The 19806-nt window shown below is 58.2% G+C and overlaps 1 protein-coding gene across 4 annotated transcripts in view; it reads right to left on the reverse strand.

The window, feature by feature from the left end:
- Positions 1–19806, reverse strand: part of NFATC1 (nuclear factor of activated T cells 1) — a 129649-nt gene that overhangs the window by 88057 nt on the left and 21786 nt on the right. For all 4 annotated transcript variants that reach the window (XM_008013721.3, XM_008013723.3, XM_008013724.3 and 1 more), the window contains exon 3: positions 4118–4277. In XM_008013721.3, coding sequence (XP_008011912.3) covers positions 4118–4277 — 160 coding nt within the window. The remainder of the gene's footprint in view (positions 1–4117; positions 4278–19806) is intronic.

The following is a 19806-nucleotide window of genomic DNA, read 5'->3' on the forward strand; positions in this document are numbered from 1 at the left end:
CGGACCCGTCCCCACCGTCCCTCTCACATGCGCGGGGGCAGAACTGTCCTTACCCGCAAACCGCACCCTGCAGAGGGGGCGCAGCCATCACCACGGCCGAGGGCCCACCAGACCCTGCAGGGACCACATCCGCCAGGGGCTGCCGGCCGTCCTGAACCACCCAGACCCCCTCGCGGATGGCTCCAGGGCCCTGTTCCTTTGATGCTGGCGTTTTTAGTGCCATGGCAGCCATAACAGGGGTGGCCTCAGGGTGCGGATGGCGTGATCACGGCCATGTGGCCACAAGAGTAGGGGCGGGCCTGGGGTGGTCTCTGCCCGGCGTGGGAACGATGCCATCCCCACAGAGACGGCAGGCGGCACGCTCAGTGCTCACTGGAGAGGGCTGGCCTCCTTCCCTCTGAAGGAAAGGCCCGAAACGGGAGGAGCCCCGGATGCCGGCCGCCCCTCGCGCCCCTCAGCGCCCACAGGTAAGAGCAAGCGCCTGCCCGGAGGAGCAAACACCCCTTCCTAACCTGGGGTCCCTGCTCCGAATGCCTCCTGGGGAGAAGGTGCTGTGTTCTACTCATGCACTTTGCTTCCCAGCTGCGAAACACATGGGAACGGGGGGAAGTGGGGGACGAGGGGGACGGGCGCGGTAGGAGTAGGGAGCCAGGCGCGGGAGAATGGGGACGCTGGGCACGGAGGCCAGGTGCGGGAGGACGGAGACGCAGGGCGCAGGAAGATGGGGAGGACGAGGACGTAGGGCGTGGGGCGTGGGAGGGCGGAGAGGCTGGGCACGGGAGGACGAGGACGCAGGGCGCAGGACGGGGAGGCCAGGTGCGGGAGGACGGAGACGCAGAGTGCGGGAGGGAGTAGGGGGCCGGGCGCGGGAGATTGGGGACGCTGGGCACGGGAGGATGGGGAGGACGAGAACGTAGGGTGCGGGAGGGCGGGGACGCAGGGCGCAGGACGGGGAGGCCAAGTGCGGGAGGATGGGGAGGCTGTGCGCGGGAGGATGGGGAGGCTGTGCGCGGGAGGACGGAGACACAGGGTGCGGGAGGACGGAGACGCCGGGTGCGGGAGGACGGAGACACAGGGTGCGGGAGGACGGAGACACAGGGTGCGGGAGGACGGAGACGCCGGGTGCGGGAGGACGGAGACGCCGGGTGCGGGAGGACGGAGACACAGGGTGCGGGAGGACGGAGACGCCGGGTGCGGGAGGACGGAGACGCCGGGTGCGGGAGGACGGAGACGCCGGGTGCGGGAGGACGGAGACACAGGGTGCGGGAGGACGGAGACGCCGGGTGCGGGAGGACGGAGACGCAGGGTGCGGGAGGACGGAGACGCCGGGTGCGGGAGGACGGAGACACAGGGTGCGGGAGGACGGAGACGCCGGGTGCGGGAGGACGGAGACACAGGGTGCGGGAGGACGGAGACGCCGGGTGCGGGCGCACAGTGCGCTCCTGACTGCGAGAGCTGACAGCCACCTCCCCAGGCCCCCCGCTACCCTCCAGGGCTGAGCTGCACTGCAGGAGACAGCAGGCTTTGATTTTATGGACAAGCTTTTTGAGCTGCAGTGGACAGACGATTCCCAATGAAGAGAACAGCATTTCTCAAACAGGAAACTCCTGTGTCAGTGGTTCCCAGTGGCTCTGACCAGCCGCCTGCAGCGCCCACCACCCACGGCCTCGTCCCCGCGCCCCCAGGCCAGTGCAATGAGCCTGGTTTCTGAACAGCAGAAAAGGGCTGTGTCGAAGGATGTGCTAAAATAACCCAACGGCAGTGAGTGCACGTCTGCGGTTCCGAGGAGCTTCCACGGCAACTGAGAGCTTTCTATTCTCATTTGTTTTATAATTATGCACAAATTCTATTTTTATCCAATTTGTGGTCCACCAACTGAAAGAGAAAACAAACCCCCAAAACCCCCTCTTTTTAGCTGCTTTTACCTCACACTTGCATAGACATAAATGCCACAGACACATCAGAAAACTCTTTAAATTACTAATTTCTCACAATGAGATATGCTGATAGCGCCTGACGTTTTCCATGCAGGGGACTGTTTTCTCCTGCGTTTCAACGGAAAGGTCTCCTTCTGTGGAAACACAAGTCCGGCCTCTCCCATTCTGCTGCTGCTCACACATGGGCCACTTGATTTGGAATAATTTTTGAGGGTACATTTTAAAGATATTTTAAATTACTGTTTCAAGTTTCCTGAGTCCTCCAGAACACCTCGACCCTCTCAGTCGCATCTGTATTGATAGATTTCAGCACCCTAAGCCCAAGACACCCAGACAGTAGAACAGAGATGGGATTCCACAAGATTCCAGAAGATGCAGGGAGGAGTGCCCAGCACTGAGCCGTGTCCACGGAGACAGGTGACACCAGGCACCAGCGCTACTCACAGGTAGGTGAAAATACATCCATTAAAACCCAGGGCTGCCTGTAGTCCCGGCTACTCGGGAGGCTGAGGCAGGAGAATTGCTTGAACCCGGGAGGCAGAGGTCGCAGTGAGCTGAGATCGCACCACTGCACTCCAGCCTGGGTGAGAGCGAGACTCCATCTCAAAAAAAAACAAAAACAAAAAAACAAAACAGACAGACAAAAACCTCAGAGCTCTCTCCACACTCATGGTCCCACTTTACCCTCCAAATAACAGCCTCGATTCCTACAACTGCCCCTCATCTGGACATGGTGAAAAGGGCGATGGCCGGTGACCCTCACCGATACAATTCACAGCAAATGGGGTGGACGAGGCCATCATTTCTCTATTGCCTTATTTCCACTCTTTCTTTCACTGCCTCATTTCCTGTCCCTTCTAAGATCCTTTCCACTGAGCAATAACAGGCTTTTGGTCAGTGAAAACCGAGGCAGGGACGGGGAGGTACAGGCCTGCAGGGACGAAGCATGGCGCAGCGCTATCTGACCTTTCCCACCTGGGAGGATGGAGACTTTAAATGTCAAACTGGCCGCTGCGCACTCAGGTGTCTCCCGCATTTCCTTGCTTCAAGCACCGACAAGGTAGGTACTAATTGGCATCAAGCACACAGGCCACAAACATCACGTTAACAGCATCTGCAAGTGCTGGTGGAAACGCCTCGCCCAGCACCCTGCCTGCTAATGCCCTGCTGCCGGCTGTTGCGCTGGCAAACAGCCATTTGTCCCTGTGGCCGCCTTCCCTCCACTATTTATCTAAATGGAGAAAAATAAAAACACGGGGCACCCTGCTGAGCACCCCTTCCGGCTTGCATCATTCCCTAAATAACAGGGCTGGGGCACCCGGTTTTCTGCTGTTGGTGTGTGCTGGGAAAACGTCCTCTGCGTTGCTGCATGGCCTGGAGCCCTGGGGCCGGACAGCCTTGCTGCTCTGTGGCTGCCAAAGCAGTGGACCCAGGGCCTGGGGCTGATGAGGTAACAGGTGAGACCGAAGAAAATGCCAACACTCATGGCTACCCGGGACCCACATCAACACCTGGGGTGCAGAGGGGGGCATGGCTCTGTGTGCAGACGCTGCCCATCCCCGGCGCGGTCACTACACACCTCCCTGGACAGCCTAACTCCATGTGGCTTTCCCCCAAGGTGAGAGCAAGGTGAGGAAGCCACACAGAGCCCAGGGAGTCAGGCCTACCCTGGCAGGGACACGGCTGCCAGCCCCAGGCCCACTCTGAAAGCCACTCCTCCTCTCCTCGGGAAGCACCTTGAGCCCTGGTGCCCCCAGCACCCAAGCCCAGAGTGTGGGATTCCGCAGGCCTGGTGGGCCACAGAACCTGCATTTCTGAGGGGCCCCCACCAGGCGAGGCTGGTGCTGCTGGTGAGAACCCCAGTAGTTCAGAGGCTTTAGAGAGGGGAGAATCAACCGCCTGAAACATCCACACCACAGGCAGCATCCGTGGACACGAGAGCTGCTTTGGGCAAATCTGAAAACAAAGAGGGAGGGTCTGCACTTGTGGAAGCAGGAGGTGCTGTGCCCCGCTCCCATTCCAGCTCAGGGGCGGTGAGCAGCCGCCCAGGACTAACCATGACATAGCATTCAGCTGGCCTGGCTGGGAGAGTCTGTAGTTTCAGCACAGTTAGCTGTGGCTCTAAAGTTACTTTTGGACCAAAACAGCAAGTGGCGTGCGAGTCTGGCCTCGGTGCCTACCTGCACGATGGGGTGTCCTCCAGCCGACGCCTTCACGGCCCCCCGGCTGCCCTCCGTCTCGTAGTGGGCTCGGTGGTGGGACTTGGGCTGCACCTCAATCCGAAGCTCATACGGGCCCGAGTGGGATGGCAGCTGCCAGTCCAGGGCGGGCAGGGTTGGGCTGGAAGGGAACAGAGCAGAGGCGGCGTTTAGCGCCACACGGACCTCACCCGGGCCACACGTGCTGCGCTCAGCCATCACCATCTTGAGTGGACACTTCCTCGGTGAGCGCACATTCTACACGGAGATGGACAAGCCTGTGTCAACGCGATGCTTACTCATCGTGACCTGTGGCCATGGCCCGGCCAGTTCTCTAAGACGGAAACATTTTCCAACCACAACCTTAACACACTTCTCTTCCTTCGTGACAGGCTTCTATCAGTTACTTAACCCTCCAGTAAGACAGGTTTTAGAACTCATTGAAAATCTTTTTTAAAATCTAAGAGGTACGAGCTGTGGTCTAAGAACCAGGAAGCTCAAACCTCTCCTTGCTATGAACCAGCTGTGCGGCTGCTGTTGGACAGGTGACTAACTGGGGCCTTTATAAAATGGTGGGTTTGGAAGACGTGGTGTGTGAAACACCACCAGCCCCCAGATTCCATGATTGCTGCAAGACGAACAGAAAGGCCTGACTGAGGGCCAGGAGGAGGAACCGGGCGTCCATGGAGGGCAGTAAGAGAAAACGCAACAGGGCGGGGTGCGACGGTGAGGGCTTTGGGAGCCTGCTGGTTACTGTGCACAGAGGACACGCGCCGCATGATGCAGCGGGTGACAGGTGCCGGGTCTGTCCTCAGAGCCCACGGCTCAGCTGGGGGCTCCACGGCCCCTGTCCTTTCAGGAGATGAATGTTTGGTGTGAAAGGCTAAGGTGAGGTCCTGCCTGTGACCTCGGCCTGAGGGTCTTCCCAACTGTGTTCTGTAGGAGGCCCAGGTGGACTGTCTCAGCATTCCTGGGGGCCACACTGTGCACCCAAGGGGTTCTCGCATCTAGGGGGTGGCCTGCCCCCACGCAGCACCATCCACGCAGGCACCACCTTCCACCCCATGCAAGAGGCCGGCGCTTCTGCCATCAGAGTCCGTTTCTGGGAGGCCCAAGGCTCTGTGGCCGCTGCAGCCCTGGCCCAGCCTCCTCTTCCACTCAGTCTGTCTCCTCAGCACTGCCTGCTGCAGGGGCCAAGGCAGGCAGAGGATGCGGTGGGACCCTCCCTGAACCAGCACTGCTCAACACATCAGGTGCAACACCCTGCGTGGGTAGAGCCAGCCCAGGGCCCAACGACCATCCTCACCACTATGTGTCCTCACCACCGTGTTGGCACAGCCAGCCTAGGGTCCAACGACCATCCTCACCGCTATGTGAGCAGAGACCCAGGGCCCGCCGACCGTCCTCACCACTGTGTGGGCACAGCCAGCCCAGGACCCGCAAACCGTCCTTACCACCGTGTGGGCACAGCCAGCCCAGGGCCCGCTGACCATCCTCACCACCGTGTGGGCACAGCCAGCCCAGGGCCCAACGACCGTCCTCACTGCTATGTGGGCAGAGACCCAGGGCCCGCCGACCGTCCTCACCACTGTGTGGGCACAGCCAGCCCAGGGCCCAACAACCTTCCTCACCGCTATGTGGGCAGAGACCCAGGGCCCACCGACTGTCCTCACTGCTATGTGGGCAGAGACCCAGGGCCCGCCGACCGCACTGTGGGCCGGGGCCCCTGAGGTCACCCTCCACACAGGGCCTGTGACTCCCCCATCTTCAGAACCAGCCCCTCTGCCAGGACTCAATTATTGCCTAGAGCTGCTGACCGTCATTGTATGTCCGTTTTAAGTACAAGCCACAGAGACATGGGACACGCAGGCAGCTTCTTGGGAAGGGCAGGTTCCGTGTGATGCAGGCTCAGAGCAGGGGCATCTGCGAGTTCAAGGAAATTGCCTCCCGAGCCCCCAGAAGGCCCCCACACCTCAGGACACACTGTGAACCCAAAGTGACCTACAAACAAAACAAGGGCGGGACATGGTGGCCCACGCCTGTAACCCCAGCACTTTGGGAGGTCGAGGTGGGTGGATCACGAGGTCAGAAATTGAGACCATCCTGGCCAACATGGTGAAACCCCATCTCTGCTAAAAATACAAAAATTAGCCAGGCATGGTGGCGGGTGCCTGTAGTCCCAGCTGCTTGGAGGCTGAGGCAGGAGAATTGCTTAAACCGAAGAGGCAGAGGTTGCAGTGAGCCGAGATCACGCAACTGCACTCCAGCCTGGGCGACAGAGCGAGACTCCATCTAAAAACAACAACAGCAGCAGCAGCAGCAGCAGCAAAAACCAAGGCCAGTCGCAGTGGCTCACGCCTGTAATCCCAAAACTTTGGGAGGCCAAGGGGGACGGATCACTTGAGCTCAGGAGTTCAAGACCAGCGTGGGCAACATGGCGAGACCCCATCTCTACAAAACAAACAAAAAATAAAAACATGAGCAGGATGTGGTGCACATCTGTGGTCCCAGCCACACAGGAGGCTGAGTGGGGAGGATCCCAGCCACACAGGAGGCTGAGTGGTGAGGATCCCAGCCACACAGGAGGCTGAGCGGGGAGGATCCCAGCCACACAGGAGGCTGAGTGGGGAGGACTGCCTGAGCTGGGGGAGGTTGAGATGGCGGTGAGCCAAGATCGCATGGGCTTCAGCCTGGGCAACAGGGCAAGACTCTGACTCAAAACAAACAAAAACAATGGGCAGAAAAGACTGCTTTAAAGAGAAAAGCCCAGGAGGCTGCTTGAATGGAATCAAACACATAATTTTAAAAAATACGAACACCTAAAACTTTCCTTAACAAGACTACATATTTTGTGACATTGGAAGCTTCATAGTAATTTGAAAACTTAGAAATAGATTTATACAAAGATGCACCTGGCAGGCTCACCACCCACCTCCGCTCTGTGGGGTTTTGGGCTCTGCGGGTGCCCAGTGGACCCCGACAGCCACGACAGCTTCCCTGACAGAGGAATCTCCAAGACGCAGCTTCGCAGGCTGCACTGTCCGAGCTCTTTCCCACGGGAGGTGATCAGCACGGACGCCCAGCATCCGCTAACGCTGCCAGGTGGAAGGAAAGGCGGCTGGACCCAGGGCTCCACACAGGAAGGACAAGAGCCTCTAGAGAAAGGCTTCCCTGCACAGAGCTCGGGGCCAGCTGTGAGTCTGGGGAAGGGAGAGGGGGCAGCTGCAGGGCTGGGCAACGAAGGGCCCCTCTGCAGCGGCCACACCCACTCCTGGACAGGCAGGCACCAAACAAAGTCGTGGATGGTGCGAGGCGGCGCCTGTCTCAGGTGCCCTGTACCTATCTTTTTCTGTGAATTGAAAAAGCAACAAATAAAACGCAAAATTCACAGCCGGGTGCGGTGACTCACGCCTGTAATCCCAGCACTTTGGGAGGCCGAGGCAGACAGATCACCTGAGGTCAGATCAAGACCATCCTGGCCAACACGGTGAAACCCCGTCTCCACTAAAAATATAAAAATTAACTGGGCGCGGTGGTGGGTGCCTGTAGTCCCAGCCACACTGGAGGCTGAGGCAGAACTGCTTGAACCCGGGAGGCGGAGCTTGCAGTGAGCCGAGATCGTGCCACTGCACTCCAGCCTGGGTGACAGAGTCAGACTCCGTCTCAAAACAAACAAACAAAAAAACAAAATACACAGTGAAAAAATCTGGGCTCACCGGATTCCCAGGAAAGTTAAGACAGAGAAGAGACAGAGCAAGAGAGAGAAGAGGGAAGAAAAACAGAAAAGCCACCTCCCCCACCGCTGGTCTGGTTAAAGGCAGATGCATTTCCTAAAGATGAGGTAGTCTAAACCACTCTACAGTTGACTATTACATAAGAATAAGTTTGTGTAAACACAGCCATGTGTCACTTTATGACAGGGACACACTCTGAGAAATGTGTCCTTAGGCCATTTTGTCGTCGTGGGAACTCATGTGAACCGACTCGGTGTGGCCAGTGCACACCCCAGCCACGTGGCTCACGGCTCCCCAATACATGTCTCCACAGCGTGTGGCTGTGCTAAACACCGTGGGTGACTGCCTCACAGCGGTCAGGGTTTGTGAATCTAAACACATCTAAACACGGAAAAGGTCCAGTAAAAATATGCTCTCATGATCTCACGAGAACCCTCATACGTGAAGTCCGCCATTGACCCGAACCGTGGTGCAGAACTGCATTTGGCTCTGGAATCATTTGCAGATTTAGTAACACAGCGTGTGCACGGCTTAAAGCAAGAATGATTTACAAAATAAATATCATAATCCAGACAATTAAGATGATTGGTTTTGGTTGGAAATTTTCAGCATGAATTTGGCAGCTCTACAAATTTGTGTCTCTGGTTCAGACAAAAGAGCCCAAATGAGCAGGAAGGGAGCCTGCACTGCTGTGGAGACGGGGCTGCTGCTGCCTACGCTCCACCCCACTCCACTCCACGTGCTTCCTTCCGGGGGATGACAGCCGGGGCAGCCGTGGGCAGGCATGCTTCAGTGGGGGGTCTCTGACCAGCCCAGCCCCGGGAACTGCAACTTGCTTGCTGAAGCCCTGAGGCTCAGGACTGAGAATAATTCCAACAACTTCAAAGTCATCTTCAACGTAAGCCAATTTTTTTTAAAAAGTGACACTCAACGCAACCAAAACAAATAAAAAATAAAACTCCGGTGAAATCTGCATCCAACGTCTACTTGGTCTGGACGGTAACCGATGCTCACAGAGCCACAGTGTGTCTTTTTTTTTTTTTTTTTTGAGATGGAGTCCCGCTCTGTGACCCAGGCTGGAGTTCACTGGCGCCATCTCAGCTCACTGCAGCCTCTGTGTCCCAGGTTCAAGTGATTCTCTTGCCTCAGCCTCTTGAGGAGCTGTGAGTACAGGTGCACACCACCACACCAGCTAATTTTTTGTATTTTTAGTAGAGATACAGTTTCACCAAGTTGGCCAGGCTGGTCTCGAACTCCTGACCTCAGGTGATCCACCCGCTTCAGCCTCCCAAAGTGCTGGGATTACAGGCGTGAGCCACCGCGCCCGGCCCACTGCGTGTATTTCTATAAGAATTTTTACAAAATGATGCATCTTAACAAAATGAGATACATAATCTGGTACTTTGTCTTTTTCTTTTTCTCTTTTTACTTCTTAGAAATAAGGTCTCGCTCTGCTGCCTAGGCTGGAGGGCAATTCTCCAACTCCTGGGCTCAAGGGATCCTCCTACAGTGCTGGGGTTACAGGCACGTGTCACCATACCTGGCCTTTTTATGAAAGAAAGATCACATTTTGAGCACTTTAGCATATTCAGAAACAATTTAATCACAGCATCCCATTTACCACAAGGACCATCCTCCCTGTACTGCCGGACTCTGCTGTTACAAACGTCGGTGACGCGAACGTCCACACAACCAACTCCCAGGCCACACCTCCGGTCACGCCCTGAGCGCAGACCCATGGATCAGGGGCGTGAGCATCGCGAGGCTCCCTGCAGGCACCACCAAGGCCGCTGCTGGTGGGTCTGACTCACCCACCGGAGTCCGGGGCTGTGCTTGGTCTTTGCCAACGTGATACATCAAGGCAGTTTTCCGGGCTGCTGTTTGCATCTTTACATGACAGTTAAAAACACGAGTGTAAGACTGAGAACAACACACTGTGTACAAATAATAAAAACACTTCTAAACCACCAGGGTAAAACTTCCAGAATATCCCCTTGATTTACTTCCTGTTTCTCACTAAAGACACCACAGGGTCTGGCTGACCTTCCAGCCGGCCCGCCGGCTCGAGGCCCGCCCCCCACCACACAGAGGCTAGCCGTCCAGCCCCAACAACCCACCGCACAGAGGCCAGCCATCCAACCTTCCCAACCCACTGCACAAAGGCCAGTCATCCAGCGCCCTCCAACCCACTGCACAGAGGCTAGCTGTCCAGCGACCCCCACCACCCACTGCACAGAGGCCAGTCGTCCAGCCCCTTCAACCCACTGCACAGAGGCCAGCCATCCAGCGACCCCCACCACCCACTGCACAGAGGCCAGTCGTCCAGCCCCCACCACCCACCTCACAGAGGCCAGCTGTCCAGCGACCCCCACCACCCACTGCACAGAGGCCAGTCGTCCAGCCCCTTCAACCCACTGCACAGAGGCCAGTCGTCCAGCCCCTTCAACCCGCTGCACAGAGGCCAGTCGTCCAGCCCCTTCAACCCGCTGCACAGAGGCCAGTCGTCCAGCCCCCATCACCCACCACACAGAGGCCAGTGGTCCAGCCCCCACCACCCACCTCACAGAGGCCAGCCATCCAGCGACCCCCACCACCCACTGCACAGAGGCCAGTCGTCCAGCCCCCACCACCCACCGCACAGAGGCCAGCCGTCCAGTCCCCCCGCAACCCACCGCACACAGGTCAGCCATTCAGCGCCCCCCACCACCCACCGCATAGCGGCCAGCTGTCCAGCCCCCACAACCCACTGCACAGAGGCCAGCCGTACAGCATCCCCCACCACCCACCAGAGGCCAGCCATCCTGTCCCCCTGCCACACAGAGGTCAGCCGTCCAGCCTCCCCACTGCACAGAAGCCAGCCGTCCAGCCACCCCCCACCCACTGCACAGAGGCCAGCAGTCCAGTCCCCCCCAACCCCTGCACAGAGGCCAGCTGTCCAGCCTCCACCCCCACCCATCGCACCGGGGCCAGCCATCCAGGGAGGCTCACTGTTGTGCATGTTGACAAATTGGGCAAATACTGGTCCCCCTTCCCTAGGTGTATTCCATACAATCCATAAAGTAAAACCTTGTGATTTCACAGACAATGGGACATGGGTCTTGAAAACTTTATGTGAAGGACAACATCACATCACAGCACAGCACAGAGACACCAGACACGTGGGTACACGAAGGGCCGCAGCCCAGGGGACCGCTGCAGACATGGAGACGGTTCAGCCTCCAGGAACCCCCACCATTCCCAGCCCATGCCGGCTTCAAGCCGAGGACCTGTTTGTCCTGAGCTCCTGCAGGGCTTCCCTGATGAGTCTGGAGAGTTGAGAGGGTACTAGGCAGAATGCAAGGCGCTGCCAGCAGGGAGCCCCTCTGGGGCCTGGGGCCAGGCCATGGCGGCTGCCATGGGGCAGCCCTGGGGGCCAGGTGGGGCACTGCCTCCCCCAACTTCCCACGAATCTGCAATGGCTGCAGAATCAAGTTTAAAAATGCTTCTCACTGAGCCAGATGCAGGCTCCACACCTGCAGCAACACCCAGAGAGGCTGCAGCCAAGTCACGGGGGTCCGGCCTTCCCGCCCCAGCAATACTCCCCAGGACTCCTATGTTTGCTGCTCCTCTGGGGGTCCGGGGACGGTGCTGCCACGAAGGCTTCAGGTGGACACCAGGGGGCCCAGAGCTGCCAAGTCTGAGCCTGCAGGTCAAAGGGAAACACCTGCCAGGCCCTGTGAGTCCCGACACTGCTCCCACAGCAGTGCAGCCCAGGTCCTGCTGTCCTCACGCTGGGGTGGAAGTGGCGTGGGACGTGGCGTGGAGGACAGTGGCCCCCATGGCCCGGGGAGCCGGCCACACAGTCCTTTCCACGGGAGGAGCCGTTCCCGCCCCTGAACCTGTGTCTCCCTCGCCTGGGAGGGGCGTGAGGGATTTTTTTCAGCCCAAAGCTCAAGACAGAGATGCCCTCTGTGCTGGGGTGGGGGGGAGCGGGGAAACAAAGATATGCCCTGGAATGATCACTGTCTGATTCTAAATCGCAGGATTGTTTTTTTTTTTTTTGAGACAGGGTCTTGCTCTGTCACCCAGGCTAGAGTGCAGTGGCCTCGAAGGATCCTCCCACCTAGTAGCTGGGACCACAGGTACACCACCACACCTGGCTAATTTTTATATTTTTTGTAGAGATGGGGTCTCCCCATGTTGCCCAGGGTGGTCTCAAACTCCTGGGCACCAGCGATCCTGGTGCCTTGGCCTCCCACAGCACTGGGATTCCAGGCATGAGCTGCCATGCCAACGCACGTGGGTTATCTGTTTAAAAGGCCGGCACAGGACTCATTTATCGTGGTTTATCTGTTTAAGTCTTTTACAGTTTGTTATTTGTACAACCAAAAAAGTGAGAAACTTTGCTCTCAGGTCTTGCGTCTCAGCCTCTGCCCAGCTCATCCCCTGCCCGCCTGGTGAATGGGCTTCAGTTTCCAAACAGCTGAGCCCGAGGCCCTGCCGGGTCCCTCCCCCTTAGAAAGGCCACGTCCCAGCATCTGAAAACACCCTCCTCATGAGCGGCCCCCACCCTGCCGGGGAACGATGAGAATCCCAGAATCGCGCCCTTGGCGGCAGAAGCCCAGAGCCGAGGCAGTTCCTTTGTTTAAGTAGTTTGAGTAAAATCCTTTAATTCTGATTTTCCGAGGGTTAAAGCCTGTACATGCTCATTGCTTAGGTGAAAACTGAAGGCTGCTCGTGACTCCTGCAGTTTCTAGACAGACGAAACGACAGACTCTGAACTCGGCAGGGCCACATCCGCCCACAGGACGCGACAGGAGCAGCCTAGGGAGGGCGAGGGTTCCAGGGTCCCCTTGCAGCCTCTCCTCGGCCGGCAGCCACAGGCTTCATAGCCATTTGGTTGTGTGGGGGTTTTTCCCTTAATTAAAAGGAAAGAGAGTGAGAGAGAAAGACAGAGAGAGAAAAAGAGACAGAGAGACAGAGACAGAGACAGACACAGATGGAGACAGAGAAACAGAAACAGAGACAGAGACATAGACAGAGATGGAGAGAGACAGACAGACACAGAGAGGCAGAGACAGAGGCAGAGAGACAGAGAGAGATGGAGAGACAGAGATGGAGACAGAGATGGAGAGACAGATGGAGACAGAGATGGAGAGACAGAGACAGAGAGAGGGACAGAGATGGAGAGACATAGAGACGGAGAGACAGAGATGGAGACAGAGACAGATAGAGAGACAGAGACAGAGAGACAGAAATGGAGAGAGATGGAGAGAGACGGAGGGAGAGAGATGGAGAGACACAGATGGAGAGACAGACGGAGAGACAGAGACAGAGAGACAGAGACAGAGATGGAGAGACACGGAGAGACAAAGAGACAGAGAGAGACAGAGATGGAGAGACAGAGACAAAGAGAAAGAGAGAGAGACGATCGGCGCATTTCCCCGACGTAAGGCAGCCTCTGGGTCTTCTGGGCTTGTGTTTCTGGAGCTGCCCCAGGACCACACAGCAGCCAGCGGTCAGGGGCCCCGAGAAGGCCAGCCTCGCCCCGACCTGTGCCGGCAGAACTCGGCCCTGAGAAAGTGTTGCCCGCCCAGGAGAGGTCGGCCTTCCTGGAGGGCAGCCCAGAGCTGGGCCTAAAGAGGCCAGGTGGGCCCGCACACGCCGCGTTTCTCGGTGGTAGCAGTGTGGCGGCATCTGTGCGTCACTCCCAACATGATTCCCGACCCCTGGCTGGGCCTGGCCACTGGACGCAGCCTTGACCCTCCCACAGCCTGCCCCAGGGATGACCCCACAGACCACGTGGTTTTCTTCCATGACCCAAGGCAAGGCCTTTCACAAAATCCTGCCCAGCAGGCCAGGGAGTTTCGGGAGGGCTTGGCAGCCCAGGCAACCTCAGGATTTCAGGAGTCGGAGGGGGGCCTGGGGGCACTGTTGTCCCACCCTGGGGGGTCACCCAGAGGCCCTGGCCTCCTGTCCAATGGGCTGGCTCCCATGCACCCCTCCCTGAAGCCAAGGCCGCCTGACCCTGAGGCCGCAGGCGGAACCTCCTCTCCACATGGGACCCAAGCTCTGTGCCTGTGGGAGGAAGGCGGCCTAGAGTGGGGCATGGGCCTCACAAGCCGGCAGGAAAGATGAAATTGGTGGGCGAGAAGTGGGTGACAGACCAGGGAGGGACCAGAAAGGCAGGGACACCCAGCCTGGCCCTCCTGCCCGCCAGGTGAGGTTCAAGATGCAGAGGCAGCCCCTCCAGTCGTCTGTGCCTTGGCCTCTTGTCCCAGGCAGTCCGGGTCCAGCCCCTTCTACCAGGACAGCGGTGCAGGCACCAACAGCCCATGGCCCACCCGCAGTTCCCAGGACAGAGGTGGCCACGGGCAATGACCCTGGGGCAGGACCTGCTGTCCCCATCTGTCCTCCCCCAGGCCGGGCAAGTGGATCCCAGAGTCAAACCAAAGTCAAAGCCACAGACGGGGAGCACGCAGGATCAGGCTGTGAGGCCAGAGTGTCAAGGTTTTGTTTTAAAGGACACATTTGAGGATTTCATAAAAACTGACGGCGTCCCGCGGCTTCACCACATGGGACTGGAGCACGGCCAGGGCACAGACCCTTCCTTGTTCTTTGGAAAATCAAAGTCATCGCCTCTCTACATGCCCCACCCCTCCCAGGCCCACCCCTGTATCTTGTGAGCCTCGAAACGGCTTTGGACACAGGACCTGCCGTCCCAGGCCCAGAAGCCCCCGACACTGTCCCCACCCCTCTATCTGCCCTGCCCTTCCCCGGACGCGTGAGAAGCTGAGCTCAAGACCCTGAACCCCCACCCCCGAGGCAGCCCCCAGCCCTCGCCCAGAGCCAAGAGCTCCCTGTGGGCCTCCTCCCAAATGTTAACATGCGGGCCAGAGCACGCTTTCTACAAAGCCCCCAATGTCAACCTTTCTCCCTCCCAGAAAAACTACACAGATGGGAGAAAGCACCTTTCCATGGCTCCCAAACATTCCTTGCAGCTCAAGGGTGGGAGGGGACATTTGGGAAGCAAAAGGAGCCCATTGGGAACCCAAGCTCAGCGGGAACAGGGCCGCGCTGTGGGATCCTAGCACCCCTGGGCAGCAGGAACGGGACTGCGCTGTGGGATCCCAGGGCCCCGGGCAGCGGGAACGGGGCCTCACTGTGGGATCCCAGCACCCCTGGGCAGTGGGAACGGGGCCTCACTGTGGGATCCCAGCACCCCTGGGCAGTGGGAACGGGGCCTCACTGTGGGATCCCAGCACCCCTGGACAGTGGGAACGGGGCCTCACTGTGGGATCCCAGCACCCCTGGGCAGTGGGAACGGGGCCTCACTGTGGGATCCCAGCACCCCTGGGTAGCAGGAACGGGACCGCGCTGTGGGATCCCAGGGCCCCGGGCAGTGGGAACGGGGCCTCACTGTGGGATCCCAGTGCCCCGAGCAGCAGGCCCCACGCTGAACACCCTCCCTCTCCCTCACTCCCCTGCCCTCCGGGACAGCAGCTGCTGGAGCCGGGGCCCATTGCATCTTCTCGGGTTTACTCCGTGGCTGGAGAGCAACAGTGTGGTCCAGAGGGCGGGGAAGTCCCCTGGGACCCCACCACACCCCTACTATCCCCTCATCCCCAAGTTCACACCAGGGACGGGTTCCAGTCACTGCACACGCAGACTCTTCCCAGACCCCAAACACCTTCTCAGAGGTCTCCAGGGTCAGGGCCCATCTGCCATTACTCAGAGGAAGTTTTGGCAGTGAGAGGCCTCAGACTGCACTTGCCATGGACGGCTTATAAAACAAAAACCAAAACCAGAAAAATCATATTGCACGAGTTAATGTGGGGTGGGGCACAGATCAGTCATGGAACTGATTCCGTTTCTAGTGGTGCCAAGACCGCCCGGCTCAGCGCTCAGAGTTCACTCAACCTTCTCAGCTTGGACCTATGGGAAACCTGGGGGTTTCACAAGAAATGACCGCATTCTGGATGTTCACTGGACAGCAGCCCAGGTGAGTCACAGGTAATACTTGGAGCTACAACAAATACAGTGGCTTCTCCAATCACCTATGGGATCTTTCAAAATAGGGACGTGTCACTCTCCAAGGACTCCTGTCGTGAATGTTGCCAAAACAAAGGATGCTGAGACTCTGACGCCTGGAGCCACGGAGCACCCTTGGCCCTCGGGATCAGAGGAGACCCAGCAGCAAGAGGCACCCAAGCTTCCAGCTTCACGCTCAGCTCTGAGGTTGCCACGGGGACAGGTTGCAGCCCGCGGTGGCGGCACTGCCAAGAGCTGCTGCTTCAGCCCAGTCAACACGGAGTCGCTTCACAGCCCTCTCCTGGTCTCTGTGCCTACAGCACGGCTTGTGGACGGTGACCCTGCCTCGGAGCTGACACCTGGAGGCCGCTGGGCCACACGGACCTCAGAGCCCAAAGTGCTCCAATACCTGCACTGCACCTGTCCAGAACCGAAACCTGAAGGCTTGACAGCTTCTTACCCTTCCCTTGATGCCTAGAAGTTTCCACGTGGCTAGTCTCCATTTCCTCATCCACAAAAAGAGGCTGATCCCTGCTCTCCACCCCCACAGGCCCCGACACTGTGCTCCCAGGCCCCCGGGGTGGCCCTTGTCCCGCACCGCCCCTCGCAGCCAGGGCTCCAGGTGAAAGCAGACGTCATCCAGGCGCTATTGCGGACGGCCCAGTCTCTGGAAACACACTTGGCCTGTCTGCCCGTGGGAGGAGGCCAGCATTGCCTCTCGATTCCTGGTCTGTGCCACGTGTCACCCTGGTGTTGTGGAACCCTTGAGTTCCGGGAACAGCGGCCTGTGCAGAGGGAGAGGAGCTGGGGTGCCCCACAAGCCTCAGAACTGCTGTGATGGGGGTCAGAGGTGGCGAAGGCACAATACTGATTCTGCACGCCATCAGACCACATTCCTGACACACATCACGGCTTCCAGCGTACAAGTGTGCGTGGGCTCCATGTTTCCGGTGAGAAAACGCTCCTTCCATAAGCTAGAACCTCTGGCCCTGGGAAGCAGAATCAAGCTGCGGATGGGTTTTGGGGGTTCCTGGTACATGAGTCCCCGCGGGGCAAAGTCAACGTCCACGCGACCCTCCTGGAGGGGCCTCCCTCTTCCCCCCGGCAGCGACGTCACCCAGAAACGCGTCCCCCTCTTCCCCCCGGCAGCGACGTCACCCAGAAACGCGTCCCCCTCTTCCCCCCTGCGGCGACGTCGCCCAGAAACGCGTCCCCCTCTTCCCCCCTGCGGCGACGTCACCCAGAAACGCGTCCCCCTCTTCCCCTCTGCGGCGACCTCCCCCGGAAACGCGTCCCCCTCTTCCCCTCTGCAGCGACGTCACCCAGAAACGCGTCCCCCTCTTCCCCTCTGCAGCGACGTCACCCAGAAACGCGTCCCCCTCTTCCCCTCTGCAGCGACCTCCCCCGGAAACGCGTCCCCCTCTTCCCCTCTGTGGCGACCTCGCCCGGAAACGCGTCCCCCTCTTCCCCTCTGCGGCGACCTCGCCCGGAAACGCGTCCCCCTCTTCCCCTCTGCAGCCACGTCGCCCGGAAACGCGTCCCCCTCTTCCCCTCTGCAGCCACGTCGCCCGGAAACGCGTCCCCCTCTTCCCCTCTGCAGCCACGTCGCCCGGAAACGCGTCCCCCTCTTCCTCTCTGCAGCCACGTCGCCCGGAAACGCGTCCCCCTCTTCCCCTCTGCAGCCACGTCGCCCGGAAACGCGTCCCCCTCTTCCCCTCTGCAGCGACCTCGCCCGGAAACGCGTCCCCCTCTTCCCCTCTGTAGCGACCTCGCCTGGAAACGCGTCCCCCTCTTCCCCTCTGCGGCGACCTCGCCTGGAAATGCATCTGTCGCATAGCCTGGTACCGATGGGACGCAGCGTGCAGGTCACATGGTCTCACACGGGAAACCTTGGGGGGTGCACACGGCGTCTGGTGTGGCCTTCACCTCTACTGTCTCTACCAAAAGCCGGCAAATCCCTGTGTGTCTAACCCAACCTCCAGAGATATTCTAGAAGCACTTATAAAAAAGAAAATCCCATCATAATATAGAAAATGTTTTGCTCAAGAATTCAAGAAACATTAATTTGCACCTATGAGTCTAGTTCTGAATGTGAATAACTGTTCTCTTCCAACTCTTGACTCAAGTTTAATCCCAAGCAGGAAGTTCCTGCGGCTGCCCAGCTGCCAGAGCACCCACCCCCAGGCCCACCTTCCTCGCTGCTCAGAAGCCAGGCTCAGGAGCAAATCCTGTTTTGTCTGTGGTCACCGATGCACATCAAGACCAGACACTTCCTCCCAGCGGGGCCGTAGGCCGCTTAGGAAATCTCAAAATTGGGAACCTGTGAAGGCTTCCAGCTCCCTGCCGTCCCCACACTGTCTCCACGGGGGCATCTGAGCCAACCAGGCAGGTGCTGACCCTCCTAGGGTGGCTCCTGGGCACACGGTCTTCGGTGAGATGGGGCAACATTTCAGATCTCAATGATCTGACTTTAAGACTCTGGCTCACGCCTGCAATCCCAGCACTTTCAGAGGACAGGTCGAGAGGATTGCTTCAGGCCAGGAGTTCCAGACCAGCCCTGGACAACATGGCAAGACCCTGCCTCTACAAAACATAAACAATTAGCCAGCTGTGGTGCCACACATCTATGGTCCCAGCTACTTGGCAGGCTGAGGTGGGAGGGTCACCCGAGCCCAGGAGGTCGAGGCTGCAGTGAGCTGTGATGGTGCCTTGCACTCCAGCCTAGATGACAGAGCGAGACCCTGGCTCAGAAAAAAAAAAATTATACATATGTATGTGTATATATACGTATATATGTGTGTGTGTGTGTGTGTGTATATATGTATGTGTGTGTATGTATGTATGTGTGTATGTGTATATATGTGTATGTGTGTGTATATGTATATATACGTATATATGTATATGTGTGTGTGTATATGTATGTGTATGTATGTATGTGTGTATATATATGTATATATGTATGTGTGTGTATGTATATATGCATATATGTGTATGTGTGTGTGTGTGGGTGTATATGTATATATCTGAGTGCAAAGCCACGTTGTTTTACCCTTTCCAGGAACACAGTGCCTTCTCCTCCTCATGGCTAACAACAGACATCGACAGAGTAACGCTGAGAAGGACCAGGGAGAAGATGCCCTGGCCCTTCCACACACGCCCTGGGAGAATGCACAGGCCCTCGGCTTCTGCAGCCTCCTCGCACCCTCACGCCAGTCCTTCCCATCAGAAACTGGTGTTGCAAACCCCGCCCTCCAAGTGTCAGCTGTGAACTCAACAGCAGAAACAAACTAAACAACGCAGGTAGAAAGCTGCTACCAAAGCGGCTCAAGAAGGAGCAAATGAGCTAAGACCAGGGTGCTCCTGCAATCAGGAGGCAAGATTTTCTTAACTCTGAGCCCCTCGCCCACGGAGGCTGGCAGACGCAGTGCCTTCTCCAGGGAGCTGCGGCTCCAAGGACACCACGGGCTGCATAAAGCCCTCAACTGGGCTCTGACCCCAGAAGGCTCCACATCTTGGTTATGAGAGCAGAACCAGTCTGGGCCGAGGGTCCCCGTGACACCTGCCCCTACCCCGTGCAGGCCTTGCGATAAGAGGGCTGAGCTCGCCAGGTCTCCTGGGAGTTGGGGTCCCTGCACAGATGGAGTCTGGGATGCAGGCTGTGGGGTCTGCTCATCATGGCACAGAGTCCAGTCCTGTTGGTTGTGACTGGACAGCCCCGGGCAAGTGGCCTCTGCCGTGTCCACGGTTGGATGGCCATTCAGCGCCTGACTGTGGCCAGACAGCTCTCCACCACAGAGCATCACGGGGCATGGCAGGGCAGCACACGGATTCTTCCCGCCATCACACAAAGAAACTGCTGGCTCCCCGACCCCCACAGTCTCCATCAATACACCGAGCCGTGCAGACCCACAGGAAGGTTAGGAAGAA

This window comes from Chlorocebus sabaeus, chromosome 18 (genome assembly GCF_047675955.1).
Source record: "Chlorocebus sabaeus isolate Y175 chromosome 18, mChlSab1.0.hap1, whole genome shotgun sequence".
NCBI classification, from domain to species: domain Eukaryota; kingdom Metazoa; phylum Chordata; class Mammalia; order Primates; family Cercopithecidae; genus Chlorocebus; species Chlorocebus sabaeus.